The sequence below is a fragment of the Salvelinus alpinus genome, chromosome 28 (genome assembly GCF_045679555.1).
Source record: "Salvelinus alpinus chromosome 28, SLU_Salpinus.1, whole genome shotgun sequence".
Classification (NCBI taxonomy): Eukaryota; Metazoa; Chordata; class Actinopteri; order Salmoniformes; family Salmonidae; genus Salvelinus; species Salvelinus alpinus.
In genome coordinates this window covers 23,059,623-23,086,145 of record NC_092113.1, presented here as the reverse complement: position 1 = coordinate 23,086,145, position 26,523 = coordinate 23,059,623, and the positions used below count along the sequence as shown (strand labels likewise).

General features: G+C 42.3%; 1 protein-coding gene across 8 annotated transcripts in view; it reads left to right on the top strand.

Annotated features, from left to right (window-relative positions):
- LOC139557433 (ankyrin repeat and SAM domain-containing protein 1A-like) overlaps positions 1 to 26,523 on the top strand; it is a 108,176-nt gene that overhangs the window by 11,648 nt on the left and 70,005 nt on the right. For 6 of the 8 annotated variants that reach the window (XM_071372241.1, XM_071372233.1, XM_071372236.1 and 3 more), the window contains exons 2-4: positions 21,409 to 21,489; positions 21,663 to 21,819; positions 22,883 to 22,948. In XM_071372241.1, coding sequence (XP_071228342.1) covers positions 21,409 to 21,489; positions 21,663 to 21,819; positions 22,883 to 22,948 — 304 coding nt within the window. The remainder of the gene's footprint in view (positions 1 to 21,408; positions 21,490 to 21,662; positions 21,820 to 22,882; positions 22,949 to 26,523) is intronic. The other 2 variants (XM_071372237.1, XM_071372242.1) reach the window with 1 other exon arrangement.

Genomic DNA, 26,523 nt, shown 5'->3' with positions numbered 1-26,523 from the left:
AAATGTAGCCAAACTTTTTAATGAGACTTTTAATAACACAAATATAGGCTAAACGACAGTCATGTTTGACAATTATAATTAACATTAACCTCCATTAGCTTGATTCTGTTGACATATTCGAGGCACGGTTTGTTCAGATCAAGTGGTCGCGAGTGGAGAGAAAGGCCCGCGTCTGTGCACCGCACACACACCTTGTAATCTGAGTGGAGGCAGTCAGCATTTTGTAAACTATTTAACCATATACTTAATTGTTTAAAACCTGGAGGTTTTATGTCATTTTATGAGGCATATTTGACCTTGTTTCAAAGTAGCCTAGCTAAAATCAGACCATATGTTAAGGGAATTCTTTTATAAACACTTAAGTAATTGAAGCCAGCATTTTCTATTGTTCTATTGGTTTTCAAATCAACTTTCTTTCATTATTCAGCAGGCAAAGACACAGTCCTAGTGATATTAACTACCAATGCTAGTTGTTGCATCTTTAGAGCTCTCCTCTTTCTACATTTCTAATGGATATTTACATCTATGTCACATGTAAATATCATGGGCCGTGCGCTTTTTAGAATGGTGTGTTCCCGCTAATTGCATTTGGAACGTTCGCGTGTAGACTGCCATGTTCGCATTGCTGCGCTTATAATGTGAAGAAATAATACTTTATAAACATTAAGCTAAACGTTCTGATCTGTTGCATTAGCCTCATTGCTTATTTATATTTTTTTATGTTCAATAGTTTTGTATCTATCGTCCCAGAGTCTGTTTGAATCGTGTCAATTTTTTTAAATCACCCCGGAGCAACAGGACACCCTTAATTTCGAGCCCTGGCTACATACCCAGAGAGAAAGCACATTGTTTGATCCGCTCTCCCTCTCTCTGAAACTGTTGATTTGTTTCTGTCCCATTCTGTATTGGCTCTTGTAGGCTAATGATTGGTAAGACTGGGAGTGGTCAGGATACAATGAACGAGGCAAACTAGAATTATGACGTAGAAGTATGTAGCTAGCTAGTGCTAGTTAATTTGTTTGTTCTCACTTTACTTGTCATGACTGCCTGCTGCAGCACTCTCTCTACACCAATGATTGTGGCAACCATGACTGCACTGGCAAAGTGGGAGGAAAAGAGAACTTCGAAAGGGTCTAAACCATTTGATTTTGAGACAGGTGAAATCCAAAGTTGTGCAGTATATTCATTGGCTATGTCATAGCAAATAATTTAAAGGTAAATATTGATACATTACTAGCTCAAACACTTTGAATCTGCAAAAATGACAAATTAATTGCTGATGGTGATTTCAGATCAAAATTGGGTGGACGAAAAGCAAACATTGACCCCCTTATCAGCGAAATAGAATCGGGCAATTTTAGGGCTAGATGAGGGTTTGATTAAGTTGTTCAAGTAGGCCAACTAAAATAAGTAAGCAATGCATTTAGCCTCTTTTAGTCACCATTAGTAACGTTTTAGGAAGTTTGAGTTAAGTCCTTGCCCTGAGAGACTCAGAATTTGCTTAAATCTGCATAAAAACTGAATTTGAAAGAAAAAATGTAGGCTAAACAGAGCTTGCAGACATCAGATGAACCCTAACCCGTAACCACAGAGGAAGGGACTGGAAGGAGAGAGGTGTGTGTGTGTGTGTGTGCCAGCCAGGGTCAGGTTACTCAGCTGTGGAGGTCTCTTCTGCTCAAATCAGAGTGGTGATCACAATAAGCCTTAAGCTGTAAGTTCTGGCAAATTAGTTCACAAAGAGCCAGGCGGCCCAAACTGTTGCATATACCCTGACTCTGCATGCAATGAACGCAAGAGAAATGACACAATTTCACCTGGTTAATATTGCCTGCTAACCTGGATTTCTTTTAGCTAAATATGCAGGTTTAAAAATATATACTTGTGTATTGATTTTAAGAAAGGCATTGATGTTTATGGTTAAGTACACATTGGAGCAATGACAGTCATTGATTGATTGTTTTTTATAAGATAAGTTTAATGCTAGCTAGCAACTTACCTTAGCTTACTGCATTCACTAACAGGCAGGCTCCTCGTGGAGTGCATTGTAATCAATGCAAGATTGGATCCCCCGAGCCGACAAGGTTAAAAATCTGTCGTTCTGCCCCGTTCCTAGGCCGTCATTGAAAATAAGAATGTGTTCTTAACTGACTTGCCTAGTTAAATAAAGATTAAATAAAGGTGTATATTATTTTATTTTTTTATCGGCAAATCGGCGCCCAAAAATACCGATTTCCGATTGTTATGAAAACTTGAAATCGGCCCCGATTAATCGGCCATTCCGATTAATCGGTCGACCTCTAGTTTGGACTACCCTTGAGCTGTTATCTCTCGTCAGGATTTTGCCCTGTTAGCAGTGTTTGGGAAGCTACTCTGTAACTTGCTAGCTAACACCTCGAGACAAAATAGCCAATGCCTTGTTAGCACATGTTAGCTTAGGCTACATTTGTTGTTCAATAACAACAAATGTGGTTGCGGTGGGATCAATGATACACACATGTAAACTGATATGCTTGCCTCTTATCTTTCATTCAGCATGACTGGCTTGTCCACTTTGTGCAATTGTGTTCATATCTGTCTTTGGGAGAGAGGTAGTGAATCAGAGAAAAGGATGTCGTGATGAGTAATCACTCAGTCATGTCAGCCACTCAGGTGAGCATGGTGTCTCCACATACCATAGAGCGCTCTGTCACTCTGAATTCCCAGCATCTGTGTGTCTGTGGTTTAATGTTAACAACATGACACTACCCACCCAGGCATGTGGTAAAGCAGGAAGAGAATGCTCATGAAATGGTAGTTAAATAGAGTGCCTGGCAACCAGGTATTTGAGGAATAGCTGCTGTCTGTCTGTCTCCAGTAGCTATCAGCCAAGTTATGAGTTTGGCAAACAGCATGCAGCAAGTGTCACGTTCAGGGGATGGAAGGATGACCTCTGAACGGTCTTCCGATGTTGTCGTTCCATCCAGGAGAGCGAAGTGGTAGCTGGGAAATCCAACACCTGTGTTGGCATTCTTGGAGTATTTGAGTTAGGGGTGACACTGACAGTGTGAATGCCAGGCCATGTACGGTTTACGATCAACATGTTTGTCTTGTCAGAGAAAGCACTAGGCTAATAGATGCTGCTGACAGCCCTCCTTTATGCATGATGAATTCCACAGATGTGTGGAGGGTAGGGGTGGGGGGAAGACAGAGATACTTCTGTGAAGAGGCCTCTCTTGGCCATGTCATGTACAGTGGCAGATTCTCTTTGCTGTGACCATGACAATTGCTGCCGCTACACATTTCTAAATAGGTTGTTTCACTGCAGAACTGTGATTGTGATTGCTGTTCATCAAAAAGCAATAGACTGTATGTAAGAAAAAGGCTAACTTAAGTCATTGCCTTAAATGATCATCATTGTGGACTCGGAGCCTAAACAGAATATAACTTGCCCATAATTGGGTTATCAAATTTGATTTTGCAATTTGGGTGGGGGATTTTGGGGTAGTTTCCAGAAAAAAATGCCTTATCACAAAATGTTTAAATTCCATTGTTATTTTCTCAGCCCAAAATGAGAAGGCAGAAATAGAAACTAATCTTGACAGGAAAACTACAGCGCGTTAGTTCCAAATAAGAACTTGGATCCCGACAGAAACCAGTGTTATTTATAGGCTCCCACTGCATTTACGGTGTTAAAGCAAACAGAAAAGGCCTCCGCCTCTCCACGATGGGCCTGGTATTTCACAAGACACCTCTAATGAACCCTTTCCGATGTGTTTGTTTGTACGACCCTTCTTTCACCCCTTACAGTGAATAGCCTCAACAGCACTGGAGGACAAATGTGTGTGTCCCTAATGTGAAATACAGAGTTGATGCATTTTAGACCCTGTGTGTGGCGTGACGTGTGCATAATTATTTGAAAAAGTGTGTTTGTAACTAGGTCCAGAGACGTACAGTAACAGTTTCATCCAGGCATGTGTCCCAGCCCAGGCGACAGGTAGCCTAGTGGTTAGAGCATTGGACCAGTAACCGAAAGTGTGCTGGATTGAATCCCAGAGCTGACAAGATAAAAATATGTCATTCTGCACCTGAACAAGGCAGTTAACCCACTGTTCCCGGGTAGGCCGTCATTGTAAATAAGAATTTGTTCTTAACTGACTTGCCTAGTTAAATAAAAAATAATGAAAAAAGCTCCTGCCCCAGATATTGGGTACACACTGGTTGTTTCCACGTCATTTCAAATAAATGACGTTCAACCAACATTGAATTGACGTCTGTGCCCAGTGGGTATGGTCTCCCTGGCCTGCCCTGGCTGGTGTCTCTCCGTCTCCCTCTCCCTCCCTGCTGCTCTCAGCAGTCTCCTGCCCACCTGCTGGGACCGCGGCAAGACTTCTGAAAGCACCATCCCCTACTCCCAGACTTCAAACATGTTTTACTTGGAGTCAGAAGAGAAAAATGTATTTCCTCAATAATAAGCCCCCAATTATCCCTAGCTCGTTTTAACTTCTGCTTTGCTTTCACTTTCCTGCCTTTGCTAGCCCAGTCTTATTTATTTAGTCTGAGGAAGTCTTTTTTTTTTTATTAATACATGTCAGCGCTAAAATGGTTGTCTTGAACAAACCAGCCTAATCTGTATTCTCCAGAATCTATTTGCACTTCCCAACATAATGTTGAGGTTTCTTCAGTGTATTCTGGATGTCGGTATGATGACTAATGGCTGACATTTATTTTTTATTAGACACTTCCTTTCCCTAGCCTGATCTGTTGAGGTAAAGTATTTTCCCCCCCCACACCTCTCTTTACGTACAACATACGTCTGATATGGTGTCTGTGGCCAACATCCAGCAGAGTAGGGAGGAAACGCAGAGATACGAGGTGAAAGCTTGGGTCCTGTGAGGTTACTGTCGGCTGATGCATAGGGTTTCCATTCCATCGCTGATTCATCATTCAGGACCGGAGGTGTTGCTCTCACATTGCAGCTTTTTATAAAGATATTACATTTTCTCTATACTCAGCCAAAGCATTAGTTGGCAAAATAACTTAGACCTTGCCGAACTAGAAAATACACAAGTTCTTGAGCTATTTTCAGATGGGAGAAGTGGGTCATCGGCATCACTGGGAATTGCTGCCGCCTAGTCCGTCCGGTTGGATTGTAGCTGAAACTAAACAGCAGCTCACTATTTCAAACAAAATGTTGATAGAGGTTATACAGTGCCTTCAAAGTATTCACACTCCTTGACTTTTTCAAAATTTTGTTGTTACAGCCTGAATAAAAAATTGATTAAATTCAGATTTTGTGTCACTGGCCTACACACAATACCCCATAATGTCAAAGTGGAATAATGTTTTTAGAAATGTTTACAAGTTAATAAAAAATTAAAAGCTTAATTGTCTTGAGTCAATAAGTATTCAACCCCTTTGTTATAGCAAGCCTAAATAAGTTCAGGAGTAAAAGTGCGATTAAAAAGTCACATAATGTGTTGCATGGATAATAAAGAAAAACACTGTCAACCTTTGCCTTGATGTCAACTGAGTAGGTGTCAACTTTTGACTGGTTCTGTAGTTACTCCACAATACTAACCTAATAGACAATGTGAAAAGAAGGAATCCTGTACACAATAAAAGTATTCTAAAACATGCATCCTGTTTGCAACAAGGCACTAAAGTAATACTGCAAAAAATGTGGCAAAGAAGTTAACTTTATGTCCTGAATACAAAATGCTATGTTTGGGGCAAATCCAACACAACCCAACACATCACTGAGTACCACCCCTCATATTTTCAAGCATGGTAGTGGCTGCATCGTGCCATGGGTATGCTTTTCATCGGCATGGACTAGGTAGTTATTTAGGATAAAAATAAACTGAATCGAGCTAAGCACAAGCAAAGTCCTAGAGGAAAACCTGGTTCAGTCTGCTTTCCACCAGACACTTGGAGACACATGCACCTTTCACGAGGTCAATAACCTAAAACACAAGGCCAAATATACACTGGAGTTACTTATCAAGACGACATTGAATGTTCCTGAGTGGCCTAGTTAGTTTTTTCTTAAATCTGCTTGAAAATCTTTGGTAAGACTTTAAAATGACTGTCTAGCAATGATCAATAACAAACTTGACAGAGCTTGAAGAATTTTTATAAAGAATAATGGGCAAATATTTTACCATCCAGGTGTGCAAAGCTCTTAGAGTATTACCCAGAAAGACTTCACCTGTAATTGCTGCCAAAAAGTGATTATAACATGTATTGACACAGGGGTGTAAAGACTTGTGTAAATTAGGTATTTAATTTTCAATCGATTTTCAAAAATTTCTAAAAACATGTTTTCACTTTGTCATTATGGGGTATTTTGTGTAGATGGGTAAGGGAAAAAAATTATATTTAATACATTTTGAATTCAGCCTGTAACACACATTCGGAATAAGTCAAGGGGTATGAATACTTTCTGAAGGCACTGTAGCTTGGATTGTAAGGTTGTCAGGGATGTGTAGTTACTGCTGTGGCATCTGTTGGGAAATCAATGTGGGAAACGCCAGCCTGTCTGAGGGACATGCTGAAAGAAAGATTGAAATTACATTTCTGATTTTACACCTCACCTCATCTCTTTTCAAATTATGTTTCTTTCTTCCCTTCCTTTTTGGTACCAGCATTTCTTTGTAAAAGGATGTGGTTCTTCTGGTTTTCCTTTGGCCCATTAACATGCTCTGCTATCAGAGCGGCGTGTGGTGTAAGCGGTTTATCCTTGCCTTCTGCTGCATCACAGATGATGTGTGAAATAGACGCTCACTGAGAGCTGTTCACGTGCAATAAAGACTCAATCGTGCTGCCCAGACACACAGGCTGAACTGTTGCAAAGTATTCTGAGTTAACAACTAGCTAAAACTGTCCACTAACTTTACTGAACAAAAATATAAACACAACATGCAACAATTTCAAAGATTTTACTGAGTTACAGTTCATATAAGGAAATCAGTCAATTGAAATAAATGCATTAGGCCCTAATCTATGGATTTAACATGAATGAGCAGGGGCGTGGCCATGGGGAGCCAGGCCCAGCCAATCAGAATGAGTTTTCCCCACAAAATGGCTTTATTACAGACAAAAATACTCCTCAGTTTCATCAGCTGTCCAGATGGCTGGTCTCAGACGATCCCGCAGGTGAAGAAGCCGGATGTGGAGGTCCTTGGCTGGTGTGGTTACACGTGGTCTGCGGTTGTGAGGCCAGTTGGAAGTACTGACAAATTCTCTAAAATGACGTTGGAGGCGGCTTATGGTACAGAAATTAACATTCAATTCTCTGGCAACAGCTCTGGTGGACGTTCCTGCAGTCAGCACGCCAATTGCATGCTCCCTCAACCTGGGGCATTGTATTGTGTGACAAAACTACACATTTTAGAGTGGCCTTTAATTGTCCCCAGGACAAGGTGCACTTGTGTAAAGATCATGCTGTTTAATCAATTTCTTGATATGCCACACCTGTCAGGTTTATGGATTATTTTGGCAAAGGAGAAATGTTCACTAACAGGGATGTTTTAATGCATATGGACATTCTTGGGATCTTTTATTTCAGCTCATGAAACATGATACCAACACTTTACATGTAGCGTTCATATTTTTGTTCAGTATATGATGGCTAATGAGCCTATACTGCTGAAATTGTATTGATCTAATGGCAAGGATGTTCCCTTTGTCAAAATACATTTTCTTATCCTCTAAAAATCTCCTTGTGAGTGATAGGACTACTTGTCAAGTCAGAGCTTTGTAAGCTTTTACTTATGATGTTTTTTTTGCTGTATGCAATATTATGGTAAAGCAATGTGTTTTGTTCTTTCCAGGAGAAATGCAACTTTAAATGGGCAGAGATAGAAACCACAATATTAAACAAATCTTTCATGGTCTGAGCAAAATTACTTGCTAAGACCTTAGACTTGAATATAAGACCATGTCATTAGAAATGTTCGAAATATTCCCTTTCCCTTCATTTTCAGTGTTGCATCATTATTCCAGTCCCAGACCTGACAGGCACACTTGTCAGTCTTGCCTCAAGCTACTGGTCTTCTCGGATACCAAAATTGAGATTCAAACCGAATTGGATCCGCAAAAAAAAAAATTGTGGTGATTTTTAGGATGCTGAATCAGCTTTGGCCAGCGATGACTCATTCAAGGTTTTTTATTTATTTTTATTTTTACTATTTTCTACATTGTAGAATAATAGTGAAGACATCAAAACTATGAAATAACACATGGAATCATGTAGTAACCTAAAAAGTAAATCCAAATATATTTTTGATTCTTCAAAAGGAGCCACCCTTTGCCTTGATGACAGCTTGGCACGCTCTTGGCATTCTCTCAACCAGCTTCATGAGGTAGTCACCTGGAATGCTTTTCCAACACTCTTGGAGTTCCCACATATGCTGAGCACTTGTTGGCTGCTTTTCCTTCACTCTGCGGTCCAACTCCTCCCAATCTAAATTGGGTTGAGGTCGGGGGATTGTGGAGGCTAGGTCATCTGATGCAGCACTCCATCACTCTCCTTCTCAGTCAAATAGCCCTTACACAGCCTGGAGGTGTGTTTTGGGCCATTGTCCTGTTGAAAAACAAATTATAGTCCCACTAAGCCCAAACCAGATGGGATGGCGTATCGCTGCAGAATGCTGTGGTAGCCATGCTGATTAAGTGTGCCTTGAATTCAAAATAAATCACAGACAGTGTCACCAGCAAAGCACCATCACACCTCCTCCATGCTTCACGGTGGGAACCACACATACAGAGATAATCCGTTCACCTACTCTGCATCTCACAAAGACACAGCGGTTGGAACCAAAAATCTCAAATGTGGACTCATCAGACAAAAGGACAGATTTCCACCAGTCAAATGTCCATTACTCGTGTTTCGTGCCCCTAGCAGGTCTCTTCTCCTTATTGGTTTTCTTTTAGTAGTGGTTTCTTTGCAGCAATTAGACCATGAAGGCCTGATTCACGCAGTCTCCTCTGAACAGTTGATGTTGAGATGTGTCTGTTACTTGAACTCAGAAGTATTTATTTGGGCTGCAATCTGAGGTCCAGTTAATTACAGATTTCTGAGGTTGGTAACTCTAATGAATTTATCCTCTGCAGCAGAGGTAACTCTGGGTCTTCCTTTCCTGTAACGGTCCTCATGAGAGCCAGTTACATCATAGCGCTTGATGGTTTTTGCAACTGCACTTGAAGAAACTTTACAATTTCTTGACTTTTTACAGGTTGACTGACCATGTCTTAAAGTAATGATGGACTGTCGTTTCTCTTTGCTTTTTGAGCTGTTCTTGCCCTAATATGGACTTGGTCTTTTACCAAATAGGGGTGGTATACAGAAGATAGCCCTAACTTGTCACAACACAACCGATTGGCTCAAATGCATTAAGAAGGAAAGAAATTCCACAAATTAACTTTTAACAAGGCACACCTGTTAATTGAAATGCATTCCAGGTGACGACCTCATGATGCTGGTTTTTGAGAATGCCAAGAGTGTGCAAAGCTGTCATCAAATCAGTGGGTGTTTACTTTTAATAACACTTTTTTGGTTACTACATGATTCCATATGTGTTATTTAATAGTTGTGATGTCTTCACTATTATCCTACAATGTAGAAAATAGTAAAAAGAAAGAAAAACCCTTGAATGAGTAGGTGTGTCTGTCAATTTTTGACTGGTACTGTATATAAATACATATTGTTAGGCTATTTCTGTAACTCAATTCTAACTTATTATAATAGCCTAAAATGGTTAGTTCTAAATTAATAGTAGGTATAAAGCCTTTCCTGAAAATACTTAGCCAATACAGCCTGAGATTAGTTTGGGTTTAATAGAAAAGTAATCTGCGCACCACAGTCTGATGTGAATACAAGAGATGTAGCCTAGGATTATCGCCCGGATAGTTAATTAAAGATTCATCAGGAGACGTTGTCCTGATATTTTTTATACCTATCCATGCCTTACACAATCAATAAATCGGCAGCCTTTCAACATTAGGCTACAATATTTTCTGTCGATAAGCCTAGGCTATCAGTCTAACACACACGAGGAGATTAACTTGGTCCAAAATGTTCTTTATCAAAGACGACCATAAAGAATGTGTCGGTAATGCTGCATTATACTATAACTTCATTATTTTGAATGAAGCCAGGCTGTGTCACATCTGGCCGTGATTGGGAGTCCCATAGGGCGGCGTACAATTGGCCCAGCGTCGTCCGGCTTTGGCCAGGGTAGGCCGTCATTTTAAGTACGAATTTGTTCTTAACTGTCTTGCCTAATTAAATAAAGGTTCAATGTAAAAAATTATGTAAAAGCCACAAAACCAGCGTATGAGTGAGTAATCTTTATGCTGACAAATATCAAACTTGACTAAAGTCATTCAACATTAGTTAACAAAATAGCATATGGGCCTACTAAATAAGCCAAGCCTCAACAAATAAGTAATATGTAAACTAGCACATTTTATAAATGAAACAAATACATTAAATAGCTCAGGTCTTCAAAATATGGGCCAAGAAGAGCACCAACCTTTTTCCCTTCTGTATCCACAATGTGCATGTGAGGCCCATACAGACGTTTTGCCTGATGATTTTTCCTCCCATACTCTTTCATTCAGTTTATTCTTCACATCAGCAAAGAACAATTACATTTTTCAGAAACTCACCTTATACAGCTTAGGATATCACTCTCTTCCGCTGCATCTTCTTCCTGTCCCGCAACAAGCTATACCCTGTTTCACAGAGTGTGCACTGCGCAGTGGCTCGTGTCCATAAAGAGAATATGCCGTTTTGTCACAATGATATTGTCACACATTTGGTTTGATGAAACCAATCATTTTAATTGAATAAAATATAAATGTGTGAAATTTGCATTTATGTTGTTTAGGAACTAAAGTCTTCAAATATTATTTTGGATTCTGTTGGCTTTTCACATACAGTATTTTCACACAGATCCGAGGTCCGTGGCCACCGAGCTGGATTCGACCTGGGATCAGAGGGTTAACTACAACATTTTGGATCCGACCCGGGATACGACCAGGTCGAATCTGAAAGTTTGTATTTCTCGGGTATTCGGATTCGGATAGATCCGTGAAGACCTCATGCTTCTGTATTCTACACCCCCGAGCTCATTAAGTCAATGTGATTCAGTATAATCCACTGTAGGAGCTAGGACATTGGCAGGTAGAGAAGTGTCAGTCTCTCTAATGGGGACTGGAGGCTGTACAGTACAGGTTGGAAACTCACTGAAAGGCATGCTGAGCTACTGTTTGGCAAATGGTGCATCTGGTCTCAATGCTTGGCCGGCAGTCCTCCCTCCGCTTAATTAAGCCCTATTGCCCTGGCAGTGCCCTGGCCCCCGCCAGGCGCCCTAGGGCACTGCCGCACCCCTAATCCCTATCTGTGTGGTCGCACTGCTTAATTGGACTGAGGACAAATGTGTTTATTTGACAGCAGATCTCAGCCTCACCTGGTCTTTCCTCCCAGCAGCGCAGCACCTAAGTCCTTTTAGCCCCAGTAGGACTCCTGCTTTCCTTCTCCACTGCTCCATCCACCTCACCAGCTGTTGTTTTAGTTGTCATATTGTAGTACTGTTGAAATTGAGTTTGTTTTGACATTAGCTACTACCTTGAAAACCAGAGAGTTGTATGGCTCACAGTACTGTAGATGCTGCTGTAGTGGATCCTAAAGAGACATAGACAAATGGCAAGAAGAGGATAGCAAATAAGGCAAAAAAAAATTTAGGAGAGTGACACAGAGGAAAAAGGCAATAAATGGGGTCCGTGAAGATGTCTTGTGCATCCGTGAGTAGCTTCAGCAGTCCTCTCCTTATACATAAAGAATGCAAGAAAGAGGGAGAGGAATTGTATTATTATCATTTGTCCTCTTAGTGGCAAGGCTTTGTGCAATGTGGAATTACAGCCTGTAGAATCTCTTTCAGACTTCAGCCTCATCAAGTTGATATTCCCTCAGGGAAATTAAGGATTAGCTCTTTCCTTTCAAAGTGGAATTCCCTCAGTCCGGTTGTTGGTCCTGAATCGCTCTAGCTATAAGAGGATGAAGTGAATTGTCAAGTGGCACTACCTCATGCCCTTGAGTTCTGCCCTACTAAGATGCTCAGGGGAGGTGGTGAGCCTTACACTAAAGCCTTGTTCACACTGCAGGCCTTGATGCTCAATTTAGTGTTGTTTCTCAAAATACGTTTGAAACGAATACTGACTAAATACTGACTGTCCAAACAGCACGTTACAAGTGACTAAATCAGATTTGTGTGTGTTCAGACAGCAGTCATTTGCTGACACAGCTACTCTAGCTGTCATAGTGACGGTGGGTGTGTGCACAGTGGTGTAGGCTGATTGGTGGTGGTGCTCATGTTTCCTATCACTCAGAAGTGATGTAGCAAGCTGAGGTGACAACAGTGCCTGCCGTGGACGTGTCCCAGTTGCTTTGAATGTTCAAAATCATAGTGTAAGAACACTTTTAAAGCCTTTTTATTTGTAAACAATTAAAAACAAGCTAGTTAGCTTCCACGTCATGTTCTTGTCAAACTGTCAACAGAGTAGCTAGCAAGCAAGAAGATATGTCAAAAAACAGTCTATGGCCAGGAATCAGATTTGTATTTGACTGTATGTGGCTTGAAATATCCGATTCCTTTTGGCTGTCCAGACTGCGGGAAAAATAACCGATTTCAAATCGGATTTGCAAAAAAATTGTATTTCAGTCATTTCAAACTGCCAATGTGAACAAAGCTTTAGAGGTGGCAGGAGAAAGGCCTCTTGTCGCCACGTTTTAGGCTAAATTTCACACTGCTTCCAGTCATTATTTGACAGCAGATCTCAGCCTCACCTGGTCTTTCCTCCCAGCAGCGCAGCACCTAGCCTATAGTATGCAATAGAGACAAACAGCCTTGCATGCTTGCAGTCAGACTTGCGTATGTAATCAAGCAGGCAGCACGACCAGAGCAGTTTTTTGATTTGGTTATGCATTATTTGAAGTAAATTGTTATATAAAATCTATTTCTAATCTGGGACAGCAACTAGCGAGCGGACGGTTTTTGTGTATGATGTGTTCAGTGGGCATGAAACTGGAAATGTGCACATCCAGTCAGTCCAGGGCAGTACTCTTCGCTACTTAGCAGAGGTATTGGAGGGATTTGCATTGGACCTCCTAGAGTGATTTCCTTCCCCTAGCAAAATACTATCCTTCACCATCATATCCTCCTCCTCACTCACTCTGCTAGTGTAGCTTCAGCCTGTACCACTGACAGAGCCGCTGGTATCCTTCTCAACTATGGCTGACTGTGAGATGCCTTTAGCAGGCAGGCCTATGGGTCCATACAGGCCTGTAATTGGGGTTGACTGTATGGGAATGACTGGACTAATACACACTGAGTGCACAAAACATTTCCATGAGATAGACTGACAAGGTGAATCCATTTGAAAGCTTTTATCCCTTATTGATGTAATTTGTTAAATCCACTTCAATCAGTGTAGATGAAGCGGAGGAGACTGGTTAAAGGATTTTTAGTCCTTGAGTCAATTGAGACATGGATTCTCTGTGCCATTCAGCTGGTGATTGGGCAAGACAAAAGATTCAAGTGCCTTTGAAAGAGGTATGGCAGTAGGTGCCAGGCGCTCCGGTTTGAGTGTGTCAAGAACTGCAACGCTGCTGGGTTTTTCACGCTCAACAGTTTCCCGTGTGTATCATGATTTATATATATATTTTTTAATTTGACCTTTATTTAACCAGGTAAGCTAGTTGAGAACAAGTTCTCATTTACAACTGCGACCTGGCCAAGATAAAGCAAAGCAGTGCGACAAAAATCAACAACACAGAGTTACACATGGAATAAACAAAAGTACAGTCAATAACAATAGAAAAATCTATGTACAGTGTGCAAATGGAGTAAGGAGGTAAGGCAATAAATAGGCCGTAGTAGCAAAGTAATTACAATTTAGCAAATTAACACTGGAGTGATAGATGTGCAGATGATGTTGTGCAAGTAGAAATACTGGTGTGCAAAATAGCAAAAAAATGAATTAAAAACAATATGGGGGTGAGGTAGGTATTTGGATGGGCTATTTTATAGATGTGCTGTGTACAGCTGCAGTGATCGGTGATCTGCTCAGATAGCTGAGCAGCTAGTGAGGGCGATAAAGTTAGTGAGGGCGATATGTCTCCAACTTCAGCGATTAAAAAAAAAAATGTTATTATTATAATTTTTTTTGCAATTCGTTCCCGTCATTGGCAGCAGAGAACTGGAAGGAAAGGCGGCCAAAGCAGGTGTTGGCTTTGGGGATGACCAGTGAGATATACCTGCTGGAGCGCGTGCTACGGGTGGGTGTTATGGTGACCAATGAGCTGAGATAAGGCAGCGCTTTACCTAGCGAAGACTTATCGATGACCTGGAGCCAGTGGGTCTGGCGACGAATATGTAGCTAGGGCCAGCCGACGAAAGCATACAGGTCGCAGTGGTGGGTAGTATATGGGGCTTTGGTGACAAAACGGGTGGCACTGTGATAGACCGCATCCAATTTGCTGAGTAGAGTGTTGGAGGCTATTTTGTAAATGACATCGCCGAAGTCGAGGATCGGTAGGATAGTTTGTTTTACGAGGGTATGTTTGGCTTTGTTGCGAAATAGGAAGACATTTCTAGATTTAATTTTGGATTGGGATATGCTTAATATGAGTCTGGAAGGAGAGTTTACAGTCTAGCCAGACACCTATGTATTTGTAGTAGTCTACATATTCTAAGTCAGAATCGTCCAGAGTAGTGATGCTAGTTGGGCGGGAGGGTGCGGGCAGCGATCGGTTAAAGAGGACGCATTTAGTTTTACTAGCGTTTAAGAGCAGTTGGAGGCCACAGAAGGAGTGTTGTATAGCATTGAAGCTCGTTTGGAGGTTTGTTAACAGTGTCCAAAGAAGGGCCAGATGTATACAGAATGGTGTCGTCTGCGTAGAGGTGGATCAGAGAATCACCAGCAGCAAGAGCGACATTATTGATATATATACAGAGAAAATAGTCGGCCCGAGAATTGAACCCTGTGGTACCCCCATAGAGACTGCCAGAGGTCCGGACAGCATGCCTTCTGATTTGACACACTGAACTCTGAGAAGTAGTTGGTGAACCAGGCGAGGCAGTCATTTGAGAAACCAAGGCTGTTGTGTCTGACGATAAGAATGCGGTGATTGACAGAGTCGAAAGCCTTGGTCGATGAAGATGCCTGCACAGTACTGCTTTTTGTTGATGGTGGTTATGTTATTGTTTTAGTACCTTGAGCGTGGCTGAGGTGCACCCGTGACCAGCTCTGAAACCGAATTGCACAGTGGAGAAGGTACGGTGGGATTCAGGTCAGTGATCTGTTTGTTAACTTGGCTTTCGAAGACTTTGGAAAGGCAAGGCAGGATGGATATAGGTCTGTAACAGTTTGGGTCTAGAGTGTCACCCCCTTTGAAGAGGGGGATGACCGCGGCAGCTTTCCAATCTTTAGGAATCTCGGACGATACTTAAGACAGGTTGAACAGACTAGTAATAGGGGTTGCAACAATGGCGGCGGATAATTTTAGAAAGAGAGGGTCCACCACCCAAAAGACATCCAACCGACTTGACACAACTGTGGGAAGCATTGGAGTCAACATGGGCCAGCATCCCTGTGAAACACTTTTGACACCTTGTAGAGTCCATGCCTCAACGAATTGAGGCTGTTATGAGAGAAAAATATGGTGCAACTCAATATTAGGAAGGTGTTCCTAATGTTTTGTACACTCAGTGTATGTGACACTATATAGGGAAGGATGAATTTTCCAGCATCTCTTCTTTGGCCTGAAGAGCCTTGGCCTGTATTGTTCTGAATGCTAGAATGCAGACACTTATTTAACGGGACTGCTCCGACTGGGTAATTGCAGGCTGCTCTCAGAGCTATTATGGGAGATTTATTTTAGGGGGCAAAAGCGGCCATTACAAAACAAGAGGGTTCTCATCAGAGCGATGCTCCTGTGGAGCTGTGCAGGGATGAAGGGAGCATTATGTTGCCTGTGTCCTCTTACTGCCTTGTGCCCCCCTCTCCAATGGCCATGGTGATGTCATCATGTTGTCACTATCATCACCCCAGCCATTAGACCTTTCTGAGATTGAACATGTCAGCATTGTTAAGTATGTAATTGTGTGTATTGCGTGCCTGTCTTCAGTTTCTTTTTTGTTTTCAGCGTTGATGATATGGATTAATGTTACATCACGTGAACAACAATGTTCATCTTTTAATCTGGCACATTCCAGGGGTTTTATCATAGATAGATTACATGGTTGCATGGTGCAGCAGCAGCATCATACTCCCCACTGTTGGTAGAATCCCTCTCTTGGTTCCATTTCAGTGCTCTCATCTCCTTTTCATTTATCTTCACGAGATCCATCCCATCTCTCCTCTCTCTCAGACCTTTGTTTTTCCAGTGCTAGGCTGGATTTTCTTTTCAAATTATTTATTTAGGAAGCGCTCAGTGTGCAGTCAGATCCCATTGTTACTGTAGACCTGCTGCTGGCATGGCATGCTATCCTCCCAGCGCCCAGGCTTCCTTTGCCTGTTTAATTACTCCCTCTCTCCATTTCTCTCTTTCTATCTGCTGATTAAAAGAAACAAACCATCACAGCTGACAGCTGAGTTCAGCCTTAAGTGTATGAGAGATCTAGGCCTATATATATCCTCCAGTCCAGACCCTTCAATTCAAGCAGTGGAGGATAGAATGAAGTGAGGGGTTGATAATTAAATTAATGCACAGGGGTGGATTTGGCGCATGTGCACTTTCTCAAAAACAATACATAGATTATTTCCAGACAATACCATTTTTCAATTGTAAAAAAAGAAAATAAAAAAAATGGCTTTTTTTTGGAAGAGCATACAGGGCGGCATGGCAGTAAACGATAGTTGCCCAGCAAAACTCCATATTTGGTGAATAATTAAACATATTTTGACATTATTACGCTTGAAAAGGTGTGTAATGGGAAAATGAATGGTAGTTAACTGGGTTAGAGAGGAGACTCGTCATATTCATTGTCTCCTCCTCTACCCAGATGCTGGTTCAATGCGACCCCCGAGCACTATAATTATGCGCATACCGAAATGAGGTGCTTTTTCACACATTTTGGATACTGTTACTTTTCGTAACTATGGACATCCCTGAACAGAGAGGTTTATATTATGATAAAGAGCAGTGTTGTCCAGACTCTTTGGACCCTATAAGGCAGAGTTCCCCAACTCGCGGCCCAGGGACTGAATTTGGCCGCCGGTGGTTTTATTTGGCCCTGCAAGTTTTCTGAGCAAAAATAAATAAAACATAATTTTTTTTTGCATTTTCATTGTTGGACATAAAAGACTGTTAAAAACACCAGGAAATCAGTTCCAAGTGATTTTAATTTGGAAATCTGTTCCCAAGCATTCACACGCATAACCCTATAGGGCAGGGTTTCCCAACTCGAGGATCACGGGCCGATTTTGGCCCATGTGTGGTTTTATTTAAATAAAACATACAGTACCAGTCAAATATTTGGACACACCTACTTATTCCAGGGTTTTCTTTATTTTTACTATTTTCTACAGTGTTCGTAGCTTCAATCCCGCAGCGCGCGCGTGCACACACTTTTCAGTATTATGTCTATCTCTGATAAGCTACCCAGGAAAGGGCTGAAAATAGCCCATATTAATATATCTAGCCTTAGAAATAAGCAATAACTTGCTCACATCAGATAACATTCATATATTAGCCATTTCTGAAACTCACTTAGATAATTAATTTGATGATACAGCAGTAGCAATATAAGGAAAACAACATCCTATATGTAACAGTTTAGCTTGCGTCCCTCTCCTCGCCCCTACCTGGGCTCGAATCAGGGACTCTCTGCACACATCAACAACTGCCTCCCATGAAGCATCGCTCCACAAAAGCCGCGGCCCTTGCAGGGCAAGGGAAACAACTACTTCAAGGTCTCAGAGCGAGTGATGTCACTGATTGAAACACTATTAGCACGCACCCCGCTAACTAGCTAGCCATTTCACATCAGTTACATATAGAAGAGACAGACATGCTTATGGGGGAGGTGTTGCTGTATATATTTAGAGCCATATCCCTGTAATGCTTAGAGAAGATCTTATGTCAAGTGTTATTGAAGTGTTGTGTTTGCAGGTTCACTTGGCACATCTACAGCCTTTTCTTTTGGGGTGTTGATATAGGCCACCAAGTACGAACAGTCAGTATCTAAATGATATGTGTGAAATGCTTGATGGTGTATGTGATGTAAACAGAGAGGTCTAGTTTCTTGGGGACCTGAATATTGACTGGTTTTCATCAAGCTGTCCACTTAACAGGAAGCTTGTTACTGTAACCAGTGCCTGTAATCTGGTTCAGGTTATTAATCAACCTACCAGGGTGTTTACAAACCCTACAGGAACAAGATCATCCACATGTATCGATCACATTTTTTTACTAATACTGTAGAACTTTGTTCTAAAGCTGTATCCATACCCATTCGATGCAGTGATCCCAATATAGTGGCTATATCCAGGAAAGCCAAGGTTGGTTAGGTTGGACTTAGGTTCGAGTCATTAAAACTCTTTTTTCAACCACTCCACAATTTTCTTGTTAACAAACTATAGTTTTGGCAAGTCGGTTAGGACATCTACTTTGTGCATGACACAAGTAATTTTTCCAACAATTGATTACAGACAGATTATTTCACTTATAATTCACTGTATAACAATGGGTCAGAAGTTTACATACACTAAGTTGACTGTTTCTTTAAACAGCTTTAGAAGCTTCTGATAGGCTAATTGACATCATTTGAGTCAATTGGAGGTGTACCTGTGGATGTATTTCAAGGCCTACCTTCAAACGCAGTGCCTCTGCCTGACATCATGGGAAAATCAAAAGAAATCAGCCAAGACCTCAGAAAAAAATTGTAGACCTACACAAGTCTGGATCATCCTTGGGAGCAATTTCCAAACACCTGAAGGTACCATGTTCATCTGTACAAATGATAGTACGCAATTATAAACACCATGGGACCGCACAGCCATCATACATCTCAGGAAGGAGACGCGTTCTGTCTCCTAGAGATGAACGTACTTTGGTGCGAAAAGTGCAATTTTTATTAATTTTTTTATTTTTATTTTACCGTTATTTTACCAGGTAAGTTGACTGAGAACACGTTCTCATTTGCAGCAACGACCTGGGGAATAGTTACAGGGGAGAGGAGGGGGATGAATGAGCCAATTGTAAACTGGGGATTATTAGGTGACCATGATGGTTTGAGGGCCAGATTGGGAATTTAGCCAGGACACCGGGGTTAACACCCCTACTCTTACGATAAGTGCCATGGGATCTTTAATGACCTCAGAGAGTCAGGACACCCGTTTAACGTCCCATCCGAAAGACGGCACCCTACACAGGGCAGTGTCCCCAATCACTGCCCTGGGGCATTGGGATATTTTTTTTAGACCAGAGGAAAGAGTGCCTCCTACTGGCCCTCCAACACCACTTCCAGCAGCATCTGGTCTCCCATCCAGGGACTGACCAGGACCAACCCTGCTTAGCTTCAGAAGCAAGCCAGCAGTGGTATCAATCCCAGAACAACAGCAAAGGACCTTGTGAAGATGCTGAAGGAAAAAGGTACAAAAGTATCTGTATCCACAGTAAAACAAGTCCTATATCGACATAACCTGAAAGGCTGCTCAGCAAGGAAGAAGCCACTGCTCCAAAACCGCCATAATAAAGCCAAACTACGGTTTCCAACTGCACATGGGGACAAAGATCGTACTATTTGGAGAAATATCCTCTGGTCTGATGAAACAAAAATATAATTGTTTGGTCATAATGACCATCGTTATGTTTGGAGGAAAAAGGGGGAGGCTTGCAAGCCGAAGAACACCATCCCAACCGTGAAGCACGGTGGTGGCAGCATCATGTTGTGGGGGGTGCTTTGCTGCAGGAGGGACTGATGCACTTCACAAAAATAGATGGCATCATGAGGAAGAACAATTATGTGGATATATTGAAGCAACATCTCAAGACATCAGTCAGGAAGTTAAAGCTTGGTTGCAAATAGGTCTTCCAAATGGACAATAACCCCAAGCATACTTCCAAATTTGTGGCAAAATGGCTTAAGGACAACAAAGTCAAGGTATTGGAGTGGCCATCACAAAGCCCATACCTCAATCCTATAGAAAGTTTGTGGGCAGAACTGAAAAAGTGTGTGTGAGGAAGGAGGCCAACAAACCTGACTCATATGCACCAGCTCTGTCAGGAGGAATGGGCCAAAATTCACCCAACTTATTGTGGGAAGCTTGTGGAAGGCTACCCGAAACATTTGACCCAAGTTAAAACAATTTAAAGGCAATCCTACCAAATACTAATTGAGTGTATGTAAACTTCTGACCAACTGGGAATGTGATGAAAGAAATAATACTCTTATTCTGACATTTCACATTCTTAAAATAAAGTGGTGATCCTAACTGACCTAAGACAGGGAATTTTTACTAGGATTAAATGTCAGGAATTGTGAAAAACTGAGTTTAAATGTATTTGTCTAAGGTGTATGTAAACTTCCGACTTCAACTGTAGTCATTGGCCCAGAATTTCCACATCAGTGCATCCCAACTAACTAAAACCAGTTGGAAGGTAGGCCTACTGTATGTAGAGATTATACTGGACCTATAGCCTATAGGCCTGTTTTTGTTATTTAAAAAATCTGGCTCGCAAATTGCTGTTGACAAACAAATCGGTCAGAAAACAAATCTGTGCGGCCATAATTATTGCCCACCCCTGTTCTATGTGGTGATGTAAAAAGCCTTTACTTGTGAAGGGCATTTCAAGTCTCTTCAGTTAGCCTTTTCATTCTGCTTAGTTCACCTAAAAGAGCTCCAAACAGCTCTACGTTCAGTTGCCATGATTTTGTTAAATATACATGGGGGGGGCAAAGACTGGCTTCTGCCTGGGGCCTCCAAATCACTAAGTGTACCACTGGTGACACCAACTTTACTGCCGTCCTGCTGTGTCTTAGTGCGGGTGTGTGTACATACCAACCCCATCCGTCCTCTGCTGCCTGGTGCTGCTGGCTTGGCCCATGCTTCCTCATTCCTTTCCCTCTCACTCAGTGCTGTGATTCAATTCCTCAGGGAACGCCTCTCACCTGGGTGTGAGCTGGCCTGGGCTGGGCTGTGAACCTGGGCTGGGCTAGGCTGTAAACCATGGTACACAACTTATAGTGCAGCATGACTGCCAATGACACTGAGGGGCTAGGACCTGACGTTTTGATCGGCAACATGTCACAACGTTTGCCTACTGAACTTGTCTCTCTGCTCACGCTAGCTTTAGGCTCTTCCCTCAGCTACATTATACTGTTATATGATCTAATATTCCCTCTCTCTCTCCCCCCACAGTATCTGGAGGGGTCCTAATGTGAACTGTGTGGACAGCACTGGATACACCCCTCTACACCATGCAGCCCTAAACGGACACAGGTAGATCTAGAGCGAGCTCTGCTCTGTTGTCATGGGAGTTAACTGACAAATGTGTGCCTGAGGTCAGCTAGTGGGAAATACCTTATTTGTGTGGTTAATATTGATATAGTACACTGTCAACAGCCTACATAATGTTCAACCCTTCTGACAGTGTCTGCCTGTCCATTCCACAGTGAAGTTGTGGAGTCACTGTTACGTAACGAGGCCTTGACCAACATCGCTGACAATAAGGGCTGCTACCCCCTGCACCTGGCCGCATGGAAGGGGGACCAGCGGATCGTCAGGCTGCTCATTCACCAAGGCCCCTCACACCCCAAACTCAACGAGCAGGTCTGACTTCCCCCCTGCTAAGTGTGGCTCCCTGTTTCTTCTCACTCCATCTGTTCCCCTTACACCTCCATGAATCTGTCTTCCTCTGCTCACAGCAGCAGTGGTTTTTGATTTGATCTGTGTAACAGTGTGAAGGAAGGAACAGGTCAGGTGCAGTTAACACCGCATAACCCTTCACTATTTCCCCTGTTAACTAGAGTCGGTGAACCTTTTAGTGTTACACCCAGTTCCTGTCACATGCAGTATTAAAGATTGACATCTATCCTATACAACTCATCATTCATTTACAATGTTGACCTCACTATGCTCATTTCCATAGAATGTAATTTTAACTGGGTACACTGTGGGTCGTGTTCCTCGTCTCGCTCTGTCTGTGGTTTGCAAATACCATTTGCCGGTTTTGAGAATATATATATATATTTTTGAATACAAATGAAAGTAGGACAGGGCTTGTTCTTTCAGTGCAAGACATACACATTAACTGCATTGCATCATGAGTTTGACTGCACTAATATTTGTCTTGAAGTGACTTGACACCAGCCAAGTGAATGTGTCATGTTTGAACTAATGGATTGTTCTGTTTGATATGTAATGTGTTAAGTCCAGGCATGGTGTGTAGAGACTGTCCACTGCGCAACCACCAGCAGCACCTTCAGTATTTACCCTGTCCTGTCTGTGATCTCGTGTTTAGTATCTTTACCATTTTGGCAGAAATGACCCATTATGAGGCAATTGAACTAATTCAATCATAGCCATAGAGCCAAGATCCTATTGATAAAGTACGACATCACTGTAGTACTTACCAGTAGTACTCCAGAGACATTTGAGTTTATTAGACTGTCACTGGAGTCATGTTATTGGAATAATCCTCTGATCCAATTGCCAGGTCATTTTGTGTCATTTCTCTCAGCCATCTCTATGCCTGTTCATGACATCTGTTTGTTCATTAACTCAACTTTGTTCATATTTCTGTTAATTTATTTTGACTCAGCCTTGCAACTGACTGTCATGCATTGCCTGTGTGTGAGTGAAAAACCATTGCTTCATTTTTCTTCCCTCCTAGAGCTCCTCTGTAGAGCACAAAGAGTTGAAACGCTGTGGGCCCTTTGACCTGCATATTAATGCCAAGGTGTGTACCCACCCAGCCAGCCAGACAGACAGACAGCTGCTCAGAAGGCTGCTGCCCTCTTCTCCTCCCTGCTTCCATTGTATCTCACACAACTAGTTGCACACACTTTCTTCGCCATGCATGGTTTTGATGCTTGGGTTTGATGCATGGTTTTGGTGCTTGGGTTTGATGCATAGTTTTGATGCTTGGGTTTGATGCTTGCTTAGCTTGCACTGGCAGTCTGTTGTAGAGATAAGGGGACTTGCTTTGACCTTTTCTGGGTACATTTCTTGGGGTTCGTTCTAGATACTTTCACCTGGTAACTGAGAAGAATTGGAAAGGTGGATTTGCAATGTTATTAGTACTACTGCTGTTGTGTTCCATAGTCAGTTTTCCTGTTTATACAGTCACGTGATGTTGAAGGACTCTGATGTATGTCTCTTTGGGACCGTCCTCTCTCATTAGTTGTAAATATGAATAAGGCAACAGTAAACATGTCTTCCCCACGAATGATGCAGCCCCCTGTTGGGCCAATTGAGATTGTGTGTGACCACAGATTATCCATTATATTGACCAGATTGAAGTGGCTGCTGTAACAATTAAAAAGATATTCTTAAAAAATGGCATTTAGCCTGGGTACCAGTCTCTTTAACTAATCCACTCCGTGTACTCCATGTCAAGTCTTTGGCAATGACAAGGTGTGGCAAGGAGTGGAATGTTACCTAAAGATACTGTTACTCAGACTAGAAGGCAGTCTGGAGGAGGCAAGATCAGGTGGGACCATTCTAGCCAATGAGAGGGCAGATATGCTTGTGAACAACAGGCATAACTCTGATATAAAGTATTTTTTCTCAAAGTTGTCGGGATGTCACGTGTCCTACTTATATCCGTACACTTGTAACAACCTAAGCTCTGTGAAACTTCTATTCGATTAAATTAGCCACACGTAGCAAACAAGCCATTACATTTTTTGTTAACCAAATTTGACACTCATTGACCTCCATACAAAAATGGCTTGGTGGGCAAAAAATACTTTTTTAAAAACCGCCACCTGTTGGAGAAGACAGATTTTGGGCCCAGTTATCCCTCTCGCTTCACCTCTTCCTCTCTGGTGTGACACATTTCACTTAATTACTATAGCTCCCGCCTTGGGCCAATCAGTGTCATTTTGTAAATGCTGGATCTCTATGGCAGTGTTTCCCAACCCTGGTCCCCCAGTACCCCCAACAGTACACTACTCTATGGCAGTGTTTCCCAACCCTGGTCCCCCAGTACCCCCAACAGTACACTGCTCTATGGCAGTGTTTCCCAACCCTGGTCCCCCAGTACCCCCAACAGTACACTGCTCTATGGCAGTGTTTCCCAACCCTGGTCCCCCAGTACCCCCAACAGTACACTGCTCTATGGCAGTGTTTCCCAACCCTGGTCCCCCAGTACCCCCAACAGTACACTGCTCTATGGCAGTGTTTCCCAACCCTGGTCCCCCAGTACCCCCAACAGTACACTACTCTATGGCAGTGTTTCCCAACCCTGGTCCCCCAGTACCCCCAACAGTACACTGCTCTATGGCAGTGTTTCCCAACCCTGGTCCCCCAGTACCCCCAACAGTACACTACTCTATGGCAGAAACACTGCTCTATGGCAAGACACATTATTCACCCAAGTTTCGTAAAAATGGGGCCATTGCTGTCTGAGAGATCGCGTGTGACTAACGTATGAACAGATGGACGGAGACCAATCCACAGTCCCCTCCCCGATTTTATCGTGGGGGACAATTAGTCCCTTGGGGACAGAACATACATAGAATGGATGTGATTTCAGTGACATAGGTGTTACGTGTCAGTCATTTCTGACCTGTGTTTTTTCCTTGGTGTTTCTCTCTACATTTTACCTTGTTCTACACGTGTATGTGCTCATGTTTGTCTAGGGTCATTACGTCCTACTGTATGTGTAGAAGCATCATTCACGCTTAGACAGTCAAGCTCAAGTCAGAGTCTTTCCCCCGGAGATTTTCAATTATTGAACTTCACCGTTAACACTTCATCTAGCTTACTGACAGAGGCAACGTTACCTTCACATCAAATTGAGGCTAACACCATCACTGGAGTGTTGAGAGTTCAAAGCTTGTGTTTTGAGGAAAGCATCTGGAAATCAAACTATTTTTAAAATGGTGTCACATTTCCTCAGTGCTAACTTAAGCCTCTTAGCTTTGGTTGCTTTAAAGCGACATGCAGCATGTGGTTACCAAACACTGAATCATCTTACATGTCCTCTAGTGCTGTATATTTATTGCTCCTCTTAATGCAAACGTTTAGGATGTGGTTTAGTTGACAGACTGACCAGTTGTCATCTGTGGGGGTTAGCTTCTCTGTTGCTTCTGGAATACAGCAGTATGGGGTCCAATACCTGGCCACAGCAGACCTAAATAATGGATAAGCTGTTATGAACAAATCAGAAACATGGATGGATGCAGGCTGGATGGATGCTCTGGCAGTGATGGTGATGGCATCATGTGACTGTGGATCTCTCTTTGGGTCCCCCAAAATAGCCTTTGGGTTCCTAACATCTCAGTGTTGTTGTAACAACCAGAGAAATGTCTTCCAAGGAGAGGGTGCTTTTCTGTGTACCAGCCTCTTTGTATCAATGTCAGGCAGAGTGTGCTCTCTGCTCAGTGTGTGTGTGTGTTTCTCCCTCTCTCTGTTTTTCTGCTTTTGAGTCTGCACCACTGTGGAAGAGAGCAAGGGAGAGGTGGGATGTTGTCATGGTAACGGTGTCACGGCTGATTGGTCTTGCAGCAGCAATGACTGACCCAGTGGAACACGCAGCAGGAGAGAAGATAGGGGTGTGTGTCATGGAGTTAGCTAGCTAGAAATGGGAGGGGTGGTTGTGGGCATGGGTTTATGGAGGAGGAGGGGGCTTTAAGTGCAGGCTCTCCCCCTCAGGGAAGCACCTTTAGCTCAGCCTGGACACAGCTCAAACAGCCCCTCTCTCGCCGTCCTCCTGGCCTTAGTGCTGCCTAGCTGTAATGTTTATTAAGCGTTGCTGCAACGCTTTCCCAGTGTTACCATCTCCAATGGGCCTGCCACTTGATGATATTCCGATAGTGCCCCAATTGATTTGATAACATTCTGATAGTGCCCCAATTGATTTGATAACATTCTGATAGTGCTCCAATTGATTTGATAACATTCTGATAGTGCCCCAATTGATTTGATAACATTCTGATAGTGCCCCAATTGATTTGATAACATTCTGATAGTGCCCCAATTGATTTAATAACATTCTGATAGTGCCCCAATTGATTTGATAACATTCTGATAGTGCCCCAATTGATTTGATAACATTCTGATAGTGCCCCAATTGATTTGATAACATTCTGATAGTGCCCCAATTGATTTGATAACATTCCGATAGTGCCCCAATTGATTTGATAACATTCCGATAGTGCCCCAATTGATTTGATAACATTTGATTTGGAAGGAAAAGCGATTTATCATGGAAGCTTGATTGTAATATACAAATAAAATATAACACTTAGTCATCATTTCTCTGCTTATTGTTATTTCCCGTCTCCTATTTTAAAAACAATGTCTTCC